Source organism: Gasterosteus aculeatus, chromosome 12 (genome assembly GCF_964276395.1).
Source record: "Gasterosteus aculeatus chromosome 12, fGasAcu3.hap1.1, whole genome shotgun sequence".
In the NCBI taxonomy this organism is placed as follows: domain Eukaryota; kingdom Metazoa; phylum Chordata; class Actinopteri; order Perciformes; family Gasterosteidae; genus Gasterosteus; species Gasterosteus aculeatus.
Window position 1 is genome coordinate 924,328 of NC_135700.1, and position 16,541 is coordinate 940,868.

Genomic DNA, 16,541 nt, shown 5'->3' on the forward strand with positions numbered 1-16,541 from the left:
CTGACCCCATCCCACAACCTTCCCTCACTGCCAACATTCAGCAACAACACATTCCTGTTCCTCCTCTCACTCAGACAGGGAGGCAGGTTCTGGTACAGGCTCTGCTCATTTCACACCTTAACTATTGTAACTCCCTCTTAGACGGTCTACCTGCCGATGGCATCACACCTCTGCAGCTCATCAGGGAATGCTTGACTTGTCTTCAACCTAACCAAATTCAGCCACAGCACTGTGCTCCTCCGCTCCCTCCACTGGTCACCAGTGGCTGCTCGCATCCCCTTCAAGACATTGGTACTTGTGTACCGTCCAGTCTACATCCAGAACGTGGTCAAACATCCCTGCGCGCTCACTCTGCTCTGATCTGCCAATCTGCCTGTTGCTGCAGTACAGAGAACTAAACCCTGACTGTTGTCCTGTCTCCTAAGTGGTGGAATGAACTCAGAGTGGTTGATAAATGGACTGTATGTATCTTTTCTAGTCTAGTAGAGTTTGAGCTTTTTTGTGATTGGAGGGTGTGCAGTGTGATGCCAGTCTGCTGCAGTTAACTGCCAACATTTATACCAACAGCAAAACAATAGCTTTTTAAACTCTTGAAGTAGCCTATATTGTATAGTTGTTACATTACAACTGTAAGGCTTATTTACTGACACAGTGAATGGGGGCCGTGTGCATTTCACTGTGGGTTGAGTTTTTTGGTACTTTCACTGTATTCTCACAGCACTTACACCTTCTTTGTAATGAACTATCTATTTGTGAGTATGGGACCTTAAACAAAAGGAGTCCCACGTCTCAAATGTTCATGTTGCCTCAGTAAAATGCCGTGTTTGGGAGCTGTCTGCTCAAGCAATAAATTGTTTCCTCCAGAATTCCTCACTTGCCAGTTGTCAGTACATAGTTTGAATGGTTCCTAAGGTGCGTTCTCTTTAATATTTGGGTTTGAATCTTGTTTTTTGATGATAAGTACCCACTGACACAGACAGCGATGTGCTTTTAAGTGGAATGAAATGTTGGATATTAAGAAAAAGTACAAATCTAGTCCAATGAGTTCTCATGAACAGTAGGAGCATTTCAATGCATGCAAGGCCGTCTGACTTTTACATTTCAGTAACAGTACAAAGTAAACTTTATTAAAGTTGACTGTGCTCTATTTAGGCAGTTAGTGTAAGAACTTATTGTATTTTGATGTGAATAAATGTGCCAAACTACCGGCCACCATCTCATTTGCATGTTAAAAACATTGCTTGACAGGAACAGGTTTAGTGTCGGGCTGTTTCAGGAGCAGCTCAACCTGGACGCTCGGATGGATAAAACTTGGCCCGAACTGACTGAATGACATCACAATTGGTTGGGGAAATGCACATTTATGTATTTGTGTAGCTGGTTGTTTGGACAGTGAGTTTGAGTCCAATGTGCAGCAGCAGGTGTCCAGTCGGACAGATGAGTACGACATTTAAAGACGTTTGAATGCTGCAGTTAAAGCCCCTGATTTGCCTCTGGACTATCCAGGACCCCGCCGGCTACTTCAACGCCATTCTTTCCTTGTTGGCTCTAATTTATAGATAAATGACGCTCTCAGGCCGGTGCACACTTGTCTGAAGGAAAAGGTAGACTATGGAGCTCTGCTGTTCCTCTCCATTGAATAAAGCATCAGGATAATCAGCCAGTGAGTGTTTCTGTGTATGTCTGTGTGTGCGAGCTGGGACGCACTTGACTTGAAATCTCCTCACCCTTCTGTGTGTTTATGGATGTTGAATCACTTCTTTCTGTTGCCACGGACGTTGCCAACATCCTCTCTTCTCTCACAAACTGCGCGGCTTAAAAGCCTCACGCTTTTCATGCTACAGGTGTGTGTGTGGGTCAGGGTTAGTGTTGTGTGTGCGCTGTCCAGCTCGCAGACACCAGGAAGCAGGAAGCAGTCTTTAACCAGGCCAGCCCGGCTTCGGTCATTTTAAGGCTGTGGCCTGTTATAGGCTTGGCTGCAGCTCCATGGAGGTACAGAAATACATATACGTGGAAGCTGTGTGGACACCTGTCACATTGCAGGAGACACACATCAAAGTGCCAGGCAGCTACAGAAAATGCCAGACCGATAAAGAAAAGCAGAGCATTTCATTCTCAGCTGATTACAATGAGGTTTAACAGAGAATCCCAGTGGAGGTGTAAAACCAAAGGCTGCAGATTCTAAGGTTGATTTAGTTTCACTGGTTACAAGTTAATTCATTTGGGTCTAAGTTGCCTTCATCAATTTAGTCATTTATTAGATAAAAACCTGCAATATTTTCTTTTATGTCATAAAAAGGCCTAAAAGACGTCTCTTTTGGAAGAGACCCGGAAGACGTGTGCAGGCGATCTAGGATGGGGCGAACCCCCCTCACCCGGGGGGCCACGGTGTCAGATGTGCTCAACACCTTGATCTCCTGAACAAAGTCGTCCATCCCACTGTGAGCATCTGCAGCAGATGTGAGATTAGAGGGAACGGGAGGGAAGCTGCTGCTCCTCACAGCTCTCCTGCTTGTTTACTGCTAACTGATGTCATCAGGGACATTTCTAACATGCGAGAGTTCCCCCGCTGCTTCAACAGCACCATCATTCCTGTAACTGAAGGCGCTGACAGGGTTTAATTAAGACATATAAAACATCCGCCGAGTGCAAAGGGAGGGATTAACAAAACATCTAACACACAAGAACCCATGTGTAGGTGGATGTGTTCCCTGTCTGCCGTTCACAAACACCACTTGATTGACTTTGTGTCCACGGCAAGGCGACGAGGATTTACCTCGGATCTTCAAAGTGTCCTTTGAGGTCCACCAGAGAATGAGCTTCAACGAGGTTGTTGTCGAGGCGGAAATGCGGTAGAAGTGTTTATATCCCACACAGATAATCTCTTCATGCACCTCCGAAGCAAAAGCGGTATTTATTTAATTATTTATTTACAACAGGCAATATGTCGCATTACATAAGGAATACACTGCGGGAAAGACATATATTTTAATTGAAAAAGAAGTGAAGGACAAAAGATAAGCTCATGAGAAAAGCACAGATAAGAACACGTCTCACTTTCATTTGAGCAGGATTTTATTGTCAGCTCACCTTTGACTAAGCCATGTGCACAGCACATACAGTGGACATTTTATGAGGCCCTGGATAAAACTACAGGACAACTAATAAAAACAGTTGATAACAAATTGTCATAAGACCACAGGACTTATAGATAGTACAGTATCACATCAGCAAGTCCTGTAACTCCAGGCTCACTTTCTGAAACACCACCCATTTCACTGCAAAATGGTCACATCACGTACAGTGTACACACACACACACACACACGTATATATGCAGGATAATAAAATCAAGGACTGCCTTTCTGTACTGGTCCTACTGGTCAGCAGCCTCTGCCCCCCTGTATGTGGAGGGGACGCCCAAACACACTGCAGACTTCAGGAACTTTAGGAATTGGCCTCACTTTGACTGTAGCTGAATAACCAAATGAGCAGCTGGAGTAGAGGACTGGCCCTGGATCAGTGGCACAGGGCAGAAAGGTATTCCACTGTGAACACGATGGCCACAATGCAAAGCAGTGATACATGAGAAGACTGAGCACAGCTGTGAGCACGCAGGAACACACACCAGTATACCTGCGTGCATCCCTGCTGACCAGCCGCAACGTCCGGGGGGAGATTTAAACAGACGGCCTGTAACAGGAGACGCCGCGTGACCAGCAGACAGGGCCTGGCATTTGACGAGTACCTCGCTGTAGTCTGTTTGGCTTGGTTCCGTCTCCCCTCTCATGCTGATGCGCAGGGATCGTAGCCTAAAGCAACTACAGCCACCGTTTGCATGATATTTGCTTGAACTATTTGCAACTTAATACGTAGCGCTGCAGCGCTCCGCTCTAATGCATCATGACTTCCACTCGAGGCACGCTCGCTTAGCAGAGAGAAACACAGGATCCCAGCAGGAGAGGAGCTGGTTACAATACAACCACGTTTTGTGGAATGTGGAAGCTGAGATTTCAAACCTCTTGGATTAAAGTCTGAATAAGAAAAAATGATTGCATAGTAAAGAATAAAAAACAGTTCAAAGGTCACCGGTCCATCTGTTGACATGGCTTGTTGATGATCAGTACATTTATTCATCAATTGCACCAAAGCGAGACAAATCAAACGCACCTCTTACCTCCAGACAGCAACTTCCAGCCAGCTCGGCTGGTTTAAGACTGTGCTCCCCCCGCAGGGAATACCAGCACCGTCAGTTACTTTGAGGTTATATTTACAAAATATATAAAGAAAATATAGAGTTACTGGTCGTAGCATATAGTCCAGTCCAACAGCTGTGTGTAAATGTTTCTCCCGTGATTATCCATTCTAAAAGGGAATTGCAGGGTAAAGATAGCCAGAACGTGACAAGGCGCAACTAGGACGACATGTCTCCTACAGCAGAGACAGATGGAGACCAAGGGGACACTTGTACACTACGCTGAGCGCGTGCTGGACGAGGTTAAACGCAAGTCCAAAGCAGGTTTAGTAAAAGAGGGGAATTGGTAACTATTTGTACCGGAACTGTGCCAAACTTTGTGTCCTTGACCGAATGAGCTTATTTTATCCTGAGTGTGTTGTTGTTCATCACTGCACGAGGAAATGACTGCAGGGGAAACGCACTTAGTGAACGACACGGATGTGTAGCCTGGGAGACGCATTTACAACCTGACACCAGGTTCTGCTTCTAGGTACTGAGATCAGATCACACGTTTATTTGCTATCTGCTTCTTTCTGGCTGTTATTTAATCACAGCAGCAAAAGGTTCATCTGTTACTGGACTGAGTCAGAACTTTCAGTTGTAGGAGTAATATCGAAACATCTTCTATCCAAAGATGAACAGTATGACCTTGAGAGAAGGTTGGATGCTGAGTTGAACGACGGTGTCTAGGGGAGACAACGTTTGGCGCGCCAGCAGCAGCAGCGTGGTTCAACTGTCCCGGGCGTGCCGCTGTCCCCCGTCCTCCCCGGCAGACCAACTTGTCCCAGTGCAGCCGCTACCTGACAGTCGGACATGACGGGACACAAAGAATGATCCGGTTCCTCAGTCAAGGCTGCCGCGTTTCCATCGCATGTCAGCTATTTGACCTCGCCGCCAAACGCCTAAATTCCCCGAAGAGGATGCCGCTCTCTAACTGTCCTATAGGTCTGACTGATTGACAGCAGCAAAGTTCAGAGTTCAAGCCCCACCCCCACCCCCAGCCCCCTGCAGATCTATAAACAGACCAGTGGAGGTGGTGGGGGTTCTTCGTCTCCTTCCAGCCCCCCCCCCTCTCTTTTCAATCAGGCTCCAGTGCCACAGCAAAGAGCCGGAGCCTTCGGCACCTCCAACACCAAACACACTCATTTAATATTTAGTCTAAATCTTTTAGGCTCAGAAAGCTCACGTTTAGTCAAACGTTTAAAATAACATATTTCCACATATCAGTGCAAAGTTAAAAACCCACGTCGGTGGAAAGGATTCCCTTCAGCAGCAGCAGATAACTGATAAGTTAGAGAATGACAACATGAATTACATGTTTCGTCTCTTTGACCCCCCCCCCCTCCTTAACAGAGAAAAGACACTTTACAAATGGTTAGACATAAATAAAAAAATGAATATATACAGCGCTAAAGACGTGTTGTACACTTGCAGAAGTGAAAGTGCCCCTCCCCCCTCTGTCTCCATATCGAGGTGAAGTCTATTTATGAAGCCACTAGATTCTTGGCAAGAAATGTGTCACCGTCATGGCGGGTGACACTCGGTTTCCTCTTTTTGTTTTGCCGTTCTTACTCAGGCCGATGTACATCCTCGGGTAGGCCGCCGACTCGTAGGCGTTGTAGTTGTTGGCGAGGAGCTTCTCTCTGAACTTGCACTCGTTGTTGTACTGGGACTGAAAGAGAAGAGAGGGAGACGGACGCTGTAGAGACCGTTTCAAAATGACGATTGTTTGAAGGCAGAGACAAAACAGGGATCCCGGGACATTTGTACGTGTGGGGGGGGGGGGGGGGGCGTTCATTTCCGTATTGTTCTTTGTGATTACTATCAAACAATTGCTTTGTTTCTTACCACGAAGCTATTGTACAGCAGTCGTTTCAGTCAGAGACTTTGACCCAATATTTGATTGTCAAATGATGAATGATGTGAATGAGGCAGGACTCGGGACACCAGGCTCTGGTGGCATTATTTTCCCTCAGGAAGTGGAATAATCGCATGTGATGTGGGAATCTGGTTGAGTTTTCATTTGGAGGCCTCATTTAGATCCCAGCACCATGAGTTACAGCGCCGGCCTAACCTGTGCACGGCAGCAGCAGGCATCTCTTTAGGGTCAGGTTCCCTGATCGTGTCCCGGTTAGAGGGACGAGGTCACTTCACAGACCTTTCAGTCTGTGAAGTGCATGTTTGTACTGGATTTCCTTTGCAGAACCTCAGTCGGGCGAGGGCGAAACGCAGTCTTTCGGTGATGCAGGTAATTGTGATTAGGCCCGCCCCCAAATGATTTCATTGGTTGAGGCCCATGACAACGCCCCTCCTAAGCAAATAATGACCCAACAACCACCCGGCTTGTTTGTCCACATGTGTAGTCATACCCAGTGAGCAACGGACTTCCAAAATGAAAATAATTTTAAAAAACTGCGCTACTAAAATAAAATGATTCGATAAAACAAAAAAATAATAATCATTTTTGCCGTTAATTAATGAATATGTTAACATTATATTCAGTAATAACGTTAACATTATATTCAGTAATAACGCATTCATTTTGCCCGGCCCTACTTTTATTACACTGTATGTCAGCATACGTGATGCAATGTCTGTTAGTTTGTAGTATTTAGAAGTTTAGATTTAATGTCAGAGGGAAATATCTGCTTTCTATATTTTTAGCTTATTGACATTCATCTTCTTCGTTTGTAATATATTGTGTTACTGAGGTAAATATATGAATTAGCAAGCTAATGCATCATCTTCCCATTGCACAAGCAACAGCTACAATATTTGGTATTAACTTCTCTCCTTGTGGAACTTTCTGTGGTTCAACTCATTCTCATTTCACTACTTAATAATTAATGGATTTCCACATTAACATCTAATCAACACTTGCTGGTTCCAACAAGAAGTGGTGCAACCCGCTCCTGAGCGCCACCTTAATCCCTATTTCTTATCTGAGATTTAAGTTTAACCATTGAACTCTTTGGAAGGGTTAGGAAAATGATTTCATATGCATGTTCTAGTATTGTTAGTTACTCAATGACAGTAAAGAAATGCACGGTGTGAAAGTCGCCCTCGGTGTTCGCACACTCACAGATCCGTAGAGCTTCCCTCTCCGGTTCATGGCCACAAAGAGACTGCTACGAACGCCCAGCAGAGTCACCACTCCTCTCTCCACCGGAGAGATCTGCAGCACACCTTTGGGGAAGCACATCACACACTGAGCCACACCACACGGAGACACTGACATCATGTGTAACAGGAGCTGGATACTCATCAGGAAGCCAAATTAAGCCGTGAATGCCGATTAGTCCAAACATTTTACACCTTTCATGCTCAGCAACACAAATAGATACATTTGGGTTTCAACCTTATTAGGGTTGGTAGTCAGAAGTCCTTAACTGGGTTTAAACATTTATCTCTGGGATTTTAGTTAATTGTAATTCAGACGCCACAAAAATACATCTAATTCCTCTGATGTTTGTAAAAACCATCCTGTCCGTCCCCGTCGCGTTCCTTCATACGTCTGCAGAGGTAAATCGTATTACATGTTGAGATGTTTGAGGGCTCACTCATTTCATCACTTGGCCTTGATAAGCTGCTGCATTCGGCACAATGTGTGTCTCCCTGCTAACTGCGTGAAATGCTTTACAGGAACCTAAATTCCACTCAGATTTTTTTTGGTAATGTATCTTCCTGAATCTTTGTGCCTTGTCTCAAAATAGTACAAAGGCAGCACAAGAAAACCCCAACATGCTTTGAGTTCTCCAGGGCAGCCTGTCAACCCCCGGTCGGCTGTGGGAACATCCCTCACCGACAGGGCCGACAGGGATGACAGGGACTACGCTCGGCATGGAGGAACATCTCTTGTTTTGTTGTTCCACATGTCTGCAAATGTAAGGCGGGGTGGGACTTTGTCGGGCCGCTGGGGTTAATCCCTTTTAACAGATGGGTCGATGAACTGTGTCCTAACTTTAGGTTCTGGTCTGGATCACAGCGAGCTCTGGTTACACACCAGTCCAGATGTGGCCACTAACGCACGGATCATCTCTTACTGTTGACTGAATGTCATGAAACATGCCGAGCGTGGATGGAGTGGAAAGTAAAGGATCAGCAGGTGGTGACGCGTCCTGATACTCAGTGACTGGAAACATGCGCAAACTAATATTTCTTGGTCAATTTTCTTTTGTTGTTCTTAAAGAGCCGTCGTTAGAACGCGCGTGACACGCGTAAAGTAATAACACGAGTCGTGAGCCACACACAGTCGATCCATTCAATAATTGACTTACTGTGACGATTTTCATTGTGTACTCCCGTGATTCTACCGTCCGGTAACACCTGGATGTGGAAGCCAATCCCCACGTTACAATACAGGCGACGCAACCTCTTAATGCCCACGAGATAGTCGCCGTCCCGGCGCACCTCCTCCCGCTTCTCCCCCGGGATCCGCGCCAGGGACCGCGAGTAGAGGGCCTCCCAGCGGTCCGCTGTGCCGTTCAAACCGGGGGCGCATCCCACCAAGCCGGTCACCAGGCCCAGCACCAGGACGGTCCGCAGGGCCGCCACAGAGCCCATCCCGGGTCCGGCTCTCGCAGCAGCCTCCCGGCGGCGAGGCGGGCGGAGCGGCACAGAGGAGCGGCTGCACGTTGCGCTCATTCCCGGACCGACAGGCGCACTGGCTGGAGCGCACGGAGCGACATTGATCTGGACGCTGCGCGGCCATGAGTCTCTATTTATACCTACAGGCGCATTACATCACAGCTCTGCACCTAGAAGAAGTCTACAAATTAGCCTCACAGCCAGGCGCACCAAACACCGCCCGAGGCCTCATTCAAATCAAATAATAGCTGTCTTATCTGAGAGAAAAGTCAGGAGTTTGTAGAAAATACACGAATAAAGGCGGTATTATGATAAAAAATACTTCTTTGTGTGAGGCCTTCACTATCAGCAGCAGAATATCATAATTGATGTATGGGAGGATGTAAAATAGGAAACGGCCAAGTTAACAGACCGTGGTGTCGAGACAGGAGACAGTTCTATAAATGAACAATAACAGGAAAAAACACAGGTCCAATTCAACCCAATGAAAAAGCGCTAACTTAAGACTGGCAGAAGGGAAATCATGTCCTCGGCCCTTATAGAAAACAATGGTAAGACTAAATAGAGAGTTTGCACAGTGATAAGTAGGCTGTCATTGTTGGCCAAAACACGCACAGTCCTGATGTCTTCGTTTGTGAACTGTAATTTGGGTGTGGACTTAATAAAAAACTCTTGACAAGACTTCATAGCTAAATATTTTGTGGCCTGAAGTTTGTCTTTAGTTATTACTAGATTTCACTGTCACTATTTGAAAAGCTGCTCGGCTGCTCGGTTTTATGTTCTGGTGTTGATGGCAAACACGTGAATTGTGGGATTTTTTGGGCACTACTCACATACAAATGATTGTGTAGTTGTCATTGTACATTAACTAACTGTTGTCATGACGGCCTGTCTTTAATATGTCATCCATGACAGTCTTTCCGATGCACTAGCGCGTTTCATCAATGCTATTATTCCGGCTTAAATGTATGTTGAGCACTGCCATTTACCCTCTCTGTCGAGTGTCCCATTACTCATCTCTAAGTCGGAGCACTGAAGGTCTTCCTTCCGTGTCAGACCAGAGATAGATTCCTTTGATCTCTGGGGGGGCTCCTCGTTGACCACGCATGACATGTTTTCTCACGTTCACATTCGGGTAATCCTCAATGTACAACAACATTGTTTCTTTGTGTGCTGCAAAATGGCTCCATGAACACAGTTAGATCTTAGAGACAATCCTGTGGCGTTAAGGCCCCCACACCCCCAAAATGGTTGACATACCAGCCAGCAAACAGAGCCCAGTCTGGTGGACCAAATGACCCTCAGGATGCATGGACCGAAATAATGCTGGTGGTCCATTAAAACCTCCTGGATGGGGAACAAGAACATTTAAAAACCACTGACCACTGGCTCTCAAGAACATAACTTATTGGCTGCTGGATCTCCAGAATAACAGATGATCTTCTGGATCTCCATTAGAACTTACTGAGCATGCTGGACCCCTCAGAACAGCACATTGACCACTGTACCTCTATGACAGCTGATGGACTCCTGCCTCTCTATTAGACCTGTCTGACCACTGGGCCAAAAGTACAAATGAATTTTTGACCTCCCCATCAACTTGTGTCCTGACCTCTAGAACAACTCATCTGCCAATGGAAGCAAAGATATAGACCACTTGGACCTCATGGGCTGAGTGGCTATAGTGGACTATCAGGAAATGGAGCTCCAGCGTAGCAGTGGAAGATCGGATCACCTCACGTGTTGAAAACAGGATGACTGACATGTGATCAAACTTTCAGGGAATCTCATTAAAAATCCTCGGAGCAGAATACATGTTGGTCGTTGGAATACTGGTCTTTTAGAATGTGAGCTGGCGAGTTCAGTGAGTTCCTGGAGGGAAAGACCTGAAGACATTTGTAAATGGAGTATACAGCAGTTTCTGCGCTGTCTCTGTCCATGGTTCTGTAATCTCCAATTATCACTCTTAAATAAAACGCTGTTGAGATGTGTCCTTGCTTCTTGGGTCACAGCATGCGCAGCTTTTTGTTTATGTTGCACTGAAGTCATTGTGGTTTTAGGTTTCATGTACGTAATGAATTATGCTGAGGGAAAGAGGTTTTGGATTTCACTGGGTGACAGCTGCAATTCAGATCTTAAAATGTCTCAACATTCACACAAGCATTCATTCTCTGACTTGCTTATCCAACACTGCTAAAGCAAAGCATCTTGTAATTCATAAACACAGGAAAATGAAATCAAATTACACAGATTATTACTGTGAGGAAAAGCAGTCAAAGCCTCTTCTTCTTTTGTCTTTTACTTTACTTTCTTTACCCCGAGCTTTCTCTTAACCAAAACTCAATGATACAAGTCTTAACAGTCTCAGGTAAAGTTGCTTTCCAACATTAAAAATAGAATGTACATAAGAGAAGGTGAGTTGATATTCTCAATGTTGTGGACGTCAAAACTTCACATGGCCATTATCATGGCAGAACTTCTTCATCCCTCGGTCACCTGCTGCGAATCAATCGGCCTAAATTGTATCACACAAAGCATGAATCTGTTCACACATCCAGCTGGATCAGCGTTTCCATGCCTCTGGGGCGTGAAAAGGTGTCCTCCCTGCATCACAGTCGTGTCCTGTGTCCAAACAGAGGATGACGATGTCTTTCCCGCTCAGTTGGGTGCTGGCCAGCTGTCACTGGACCACCGCACAACTGGATTCACTAAACACTAAGTGAAAATGAGCAAAGTGGCTGCTGTTTAGCCTCTAGTGCCATAGGTCTTCTGCTGAAACAATGCTTATTTAGGCTGATGTGTATTTTTCAAAGTATTGTTTTTCACCTTTGGGGGCCGTGTTGGGGCTACGCGTCTTGCCCTAGGGTTAGCGCAGAGAGAGTACGAACCACCGACCCTCTGACTGAAGAAGGACGCCTCCTCTGAGCGTGAACATTTTGACTATGTCCTTTAACGTTTGGTTACAGCTCAAGTCGAGGAAATGCTTTGACTCGTCTCGTTTCAGCTGGCGGTGGGCTGCCTGCAGGGGGCATTGAACACTGAGGGTAATCAAATAACGCACAAACCTCTGCGGGGTGGAAGAAGCGCAGCTCTCTGCCTGTGGGGGTCACTATTTACAAGTGAACGCTGTGCTGAGGACACCAGTGTCCTGTTAATAACCCAGCTGTGCTCGGTTCTTTCACAGATTGCGTTCTGATAAATAGTCCCATTCTGACTCATTCACAACACACATTCTGTCTGAGAACCGTGGGTCTATTTCCATATGCCCCAAACATGATGGTGATAGCATGAAAAACACCCTTTACTCGTTGGTGAAAAGAAAGGTCTAATAATTAACCGTATCAATAAACTAGCGCTTGTTCATATCACTCTTAAGTCTTTAATAAAATGATCTGTTGATGCTCAAAGGATTGTGAATTGTCTGCTAAATGCATAAGAATAAATTGGTATGTATGTCGGTGATCATTCAATAAATGCTTACTAAGTCATTGTTAATGAATATCTATTCAATAAAGATGGCTTTAAAGTTATTATTTAGATGGCTTCACATTAGGCAGCTGAGATTGCGGATGAGAGCTGTGTGTGTTGCCCAGCGGATGAACCGTAGTGAGGCCAGTCCTCAGCGGGTCCCATGGGTAGAGAGAACATGTGAAAAAAGATTCAGACGGTGCATGTTGCTAAATGAAAAGGCGGCAGGGGGACGGGCCACAAAAGGCCCCGGCCTCTCCGAAGGCTGCATTCCTGTTGAGTAATATTAGAGTTCGGCATTGATGAAAAGCCGTAGCAAGGTGTCACACGTTGTCTGACACAGTTTCTGCTTTCAGCCGGTTCTGCCTTGTTTGTCGACTCTGTGGCTTTTGGTCGGCGTTTAAAAAGAAGCCCAAAAGTCTCAAGCGACATTGCTTCCCAGGCCCCCCCTGGGAGGAGCTATTGTCCAGGCCGGGAAGCCTCCCCAGCACCGCAGGTATAGGATAACAAGGCTTTATATGCAGCGACCTATAGATGGGAACGAGGCAAAACCCGAACATCCAAAATAGTCCCAATGAGCATTAACGAATGAGCTCAAGCAGGGACAGAGCGATCATGTCAACCGTAGGGGGACGTGGACGGAGGGGCGGGGAACTCTAAAGGCACACCAGGTTGTAATGAACCGCACACCTGTCTGCAACTGCTGTCCACAGAAGAAATACGGCACAGCAGGCTGCTTTCTGCTGCCACACGTCACCATATGTGTGTAAAAGCTACGAGTAACAATACAAAAAGGTCACACCGATTACAGTGAATCAATGGATTTTATTTGACTGTTTATCTGTTATTATTATCGGGGGGCACATTGGTCCGAGGTCCGGCTGTTTGTGTGTGTCAGGCTTCAGAGAGCCGTGGACCAATAATAAAGAGCTGAAATAATTATTATCTGCTCAGCAATTAAAACCTTGTTTTCCCTTTAAATATAAAAACAGATATCGGATTCCAGAAATTCAGAGAGTCTTGAGGGCGATTTTAGGTTTGTTTGCTTGGTGACGTCCAAACACTGTTTTTAACATGGGAGCTCAAAATGAGATCAATCATTAAAAATAAATCATTACTAATACATGACTAACACACGCATGTGTCTCTCCAATTTACTACAATAACACTTATTTTCCAGCAGAGAAAATCGCTTCATTGTTAAGAGAGAAGACAAACTTTAGAGACTTTAGAAGAAATGAGCCACTTGTCTCTGGGGTCGATCCCATCACGCTTTATATTGGAACCAGGTGGTGAATGAAAACTATGAAACAAGACAGCAAAATGGGTAAAATGCAGGAATAGAATTATCAATAACTTACAACACAGGCACCAAATAAATATTCATCTCATTAGTAAAAATATAAAAAGTCCATCTTTCAGTTGACGAGCAGTAGACATCACATTGTAACGCACAACGTCTCCTACTGTGAATCCGACAAAAAGTGCTTTGCTGATTAAAGTCCTCTCTTCAATATCCGTCATATTTGCGTTAGCACTTCAATTAGCAAACATATTGTATGATATCCTGCTTGTGAAGTGAAAAGCTATGATGTCACGGTACATGCACGGTGCATACAATATTCACAAGAGAACCACGTTAAAAGGGTTTTTGATCCGTGTGGTGTCGATGGTAAAATGATTTATTTTACAAAAGTAGAACTTCAACTATATTAATACATCTGTTTACATGACAAAAGCATTTAAGAGAATATGTCATGACAGTGGCATTTAACAAAATCTGTAAGTGGTAGATTATTCAGCTGTGTGTGTGTGTGTGTGTCCCCACGCTGTGCCTTCCTTCTCCTCTGGGTGTTCTGCTCTCCGTGCATCAACATGCTTCCGCTAATCCACCAGGCAGAATCCGAAGCGATCCTTCGCATCCTGCTGCCAAGCGACAGGATGTGCCGAGGCGAGGGGTCCGCGTTTCAGTCGGAGGGCAACAGGGTAAACTCCCGCCACATGAATCTGCTCAGTCATCTGGCCGCAGGCCGCGGCCTTTCCTGGCGCGGTGTCTGCGTCTGCGCCGCTCTCCTCGGGTGACATTCGTGACCATCTCGTGGTCCGTGAGTCCGAGCACACGCGGCAGGAAAAGCGACGCTTTGTCCGTACTCCGCGTTTTGAAGCCTCGCCGCGGCCGCCCTTTGCCGTTGATGGAGACGTACCACTGGCGCTTGGCACTGGCACGCCGCTTACTGCCACTTCCCAGCGGCAGCGGCAGCTCGGTGGAGTGGTGGCACGACGCGTAGGTGTTGTACCCCAACTCATGGATCCGCTCCACGAACTCGCACTCTTTGTTGAACCCTTCCTGGGGGGACGAGAGAGGAGGAAACATTTGTCTTGCAGCTCGTGTAAGGTTTTGATTCACAGGTCAACCGGAGGCACCAAGAGGGTTTCCACCCAGCCGCTGTCAGCCCTACATTAACACCGTTCAGACCCGGCCAGGAGCCTCAGCCTTCAAGGCCTCTGTGCCGCGTGGTAGCAGCAGCCGTCTGGTGACCAAAAGGATAAAGGACGATTTAACGTGTGTACCCACCGAGGCATACAGCTTGCCTTTGTCATTCATGGCCAGGTATCGGCTGGAGAAAAGGCCTTTTATGGCCACAACACCCACATCCACCGCTGTAATTTCCATGATGCCTGCAAAACAGAGAAACATAATTCAATTCATTTTATTTTATTTATAAAGCCAAATTCAGCCTCGCAAATAATGAACATTAAGCAGGAATAAGATAAACATCAGTCTTATTTGCACTGTGGATTTATTGACCATCAAACGCAACAAACAACCTCAGTCGCTCTTCAGGAGTAAAGAAACGAACATCCTGTTGTGCTCCACACCTCCTCGCGCCCCATTCAGTGTGTTTATTGGCGTTTTTAATCAGCGCTTGATTGGTCAATGGCCCATTGAGGCGGTAGGAAGCCTCTAATGGCCGCTGATTAGATAAATACATCCGTTAGCACGGCGCCTTTGTGCAGCCTGGATGTTAATACTTTGGCTTCTACTTCAAATGGAGACTAACCTGCACGATTTGTCGCACAGACACGGACACACGCGCGCACGAAGAAACGTAGACAAACACACAGAGGTCTGACTGACTAATCATGTGACAATTGACTCAAATATATCAATAAATATTATAGTGAATCCTACATATTTTCATAAGTCAAACACAATATCATTATTTACCCGAAAAGCGAACGTGTTTTATTCCATTCCACAAAAGGAGAAGTATTTGTGTCACTGTCTCTGTGCGTAAATACTCACTATACTTGTTGTTTTCCTCCAGTGATCCGTTTATCGTCCCGTTGGGATGGATTTGTAAATGGTATTTAGTAGCGCAGTAGAGTTTCCTGCGTCTCGGGGCTCCACCGAGGTGCTCATAAACTCCCCCGCGGCCCCCGGCGTCCCTCCGCGGGCGGGGGTGTCCGGCCGGGCCCGCGGAGCAGCGGGCCTGGAGGCAGACGGGACGCAGCACGCTCAGCAACACCAGCAGAGAGATCAGCAGCATTGTGGCATGGCCGTGGCGCGACGCTGGCATTACAAAACGGGAGCACTTCCTTCTGGCTCTCAGGGTCCCATTAAAGTGTCGGGGGCCCCCGCGCTCCAGAGCTCCAGCCGCGCGCACAGACACCGCCCTGGAGGTGGGATCGCCTGTGAATCCCTCCTGCGGGTCCGACTGAGCGCCTCCGCTCAGGCCGGCGCACATATAAAAGAAGCTTGTGGCGACAATAGGCTGAACTCCAACCAATTGATACAAAGGAAAAGGGGGGAGGCCAAAGGTATCGCGCCTGTGTGAAGTGAGAGACTGCGGCGGGGTAAAATTACACAGTGGCTGAGTGCGGAACAGCTCTCTCCTCTGAACTGCTCTTGTGAAATGTCCTGAAAGAGCAATTAGACCTCCCAAATTACACAGGCAGCACACACACTGCAGCAGGTGAGGAACAAGCTGCTGGCTGTCACCAAGCTGTCTTAACCTTTAGCATATTCACCCGACGCTTCTGTCTTCAGTTAGGAGCCATCATGCGAGGTCTTTGGCTGGTACCGTTCCCCCGTCCGCCCTAGTTCCCCAGGCGCTGGCTGGCCATGATGTTCCTGCACATACATGTACGTGGAACCGATCCACCAAGTTCTTCCATCGGCGAGGTAAGCTCCATCCAGACAACCTCTCAGCAGGCTTCTTTGTTCTCAAGTCTTCCGATGCTCCTTC

General features: G+C 46.5%; 2 protein-coding genes across 3 annotated transcripts; both read right to left on the reverse strand.

The window, feature by feature from the left end:
• Positions 1-3,057: 3,057 nt before the first annotated feature.
• fgf4 (fibroblast growth factor 4) lies at positions 3,058-8,934 on the reverse strand. The gene is made up of 3 exons (XM_040169350.2): positions 8,514-8,934; positions 7,319-7,422; positions 3,058-5,908 (listed from the first exon to the last, which is right to left on the reverse strand). The coding sequence occupies exons 1-3, from the start codon at positions 8,878-8,880 to the stop codon at positions 5,732-5,734; spliced, it is 648 nt and encodes a 215-aa protein (XP_040025284.2). The 5' UTR covers positions 8,881-8,934; the 3' UTR covers positions 3,058-5,731.
• Positions 8,935-13,956: 5,022 nt separating this feature from the next.
• Positions 13,957-16,308, reverse strand: fgf3 (fibroblast growth factor 3). 2 transcript variants are annotated; one of them, XM_078084780.1, is made up of 3 exons: positions 15,599-16,308; positions 14,867-14,970; positions 13,957-14,634 (listed from the first exon to the last, which is right to left on the reverse strand). In XM_078084780.1, exons 1-3 carry the CDS (start codon positions 16,038-16,040, stop codon positions 14,176-14,178), a joined length of 1,005 nt encoding a protein of 334 aa, XP_077940906.1. In that variant the 5' UTR covers positions 16,041-16,308; the 3' UTR covers positions 13,957-14,175. The 2 variants fall into 2 exon arrangements, with proteins under 2 accessions (XP_077940906.1, XP_040051197.1); XM_040195263.2 differs by having other exon boundaries at positions 13,957-14,638; positions 15,599-16,150.
• Positions 16,309-16,541: the final 233 nt, after the last annotated feature.

What these genes read in the sequence shown, in the direction of transcription:
- fgf4 (XM_040169350.2), bottom strand. Translation starts at nt 8,880, where the DNA reads ATGAGCGCAACGTGCAGCCGCTCCTCTGTGCCGCTCCGCCCGCCTCGC. An exon ending in ACACAATGAAAATCGTCACA is followed by an intron (nt 7,423 to 8,513) that starts GTAAGTCAATTA and finishes GCTTCCCCAAAG; the next exon opens with GTGTGCTGCAGATCTCTCCG. An exon ending in GAGGGAAGCTCTACGGATCT is followed by an intron (nt 5,909 to 7,318) that starts GTGAGTGTGCGA and finishes CTTCTCTTTCAG; the next exon opens with TCCCAGTACAACAACGAGTG.
- fgf3 (XM_078084780.1), bottom strand. Translation starts at nt 16,040, where the DNA reads ATGTGCGCCGGCCTGAGCGGAGGCGCTCAGTCGGACCCGCAGGAGGGA. An exon ending in GGAGGAAAACAACAAGTATA is followed by an intron (nt 14,971 to 15,598) that starts GTGAGTATTTAC and finishes TCTGTTTTGCAG; the next exon opens with GCATCATGGAAATTACAGCG. An exon ending in AAGGCAAGCTGTATGCCTCG is followed by an intron (nt 14,635 to 14,866) that starts GTGGGTACACAC and finishes CCCCCCAGGAAG; the next exon opens with GGTTCAACAAAGAGTGCGAG.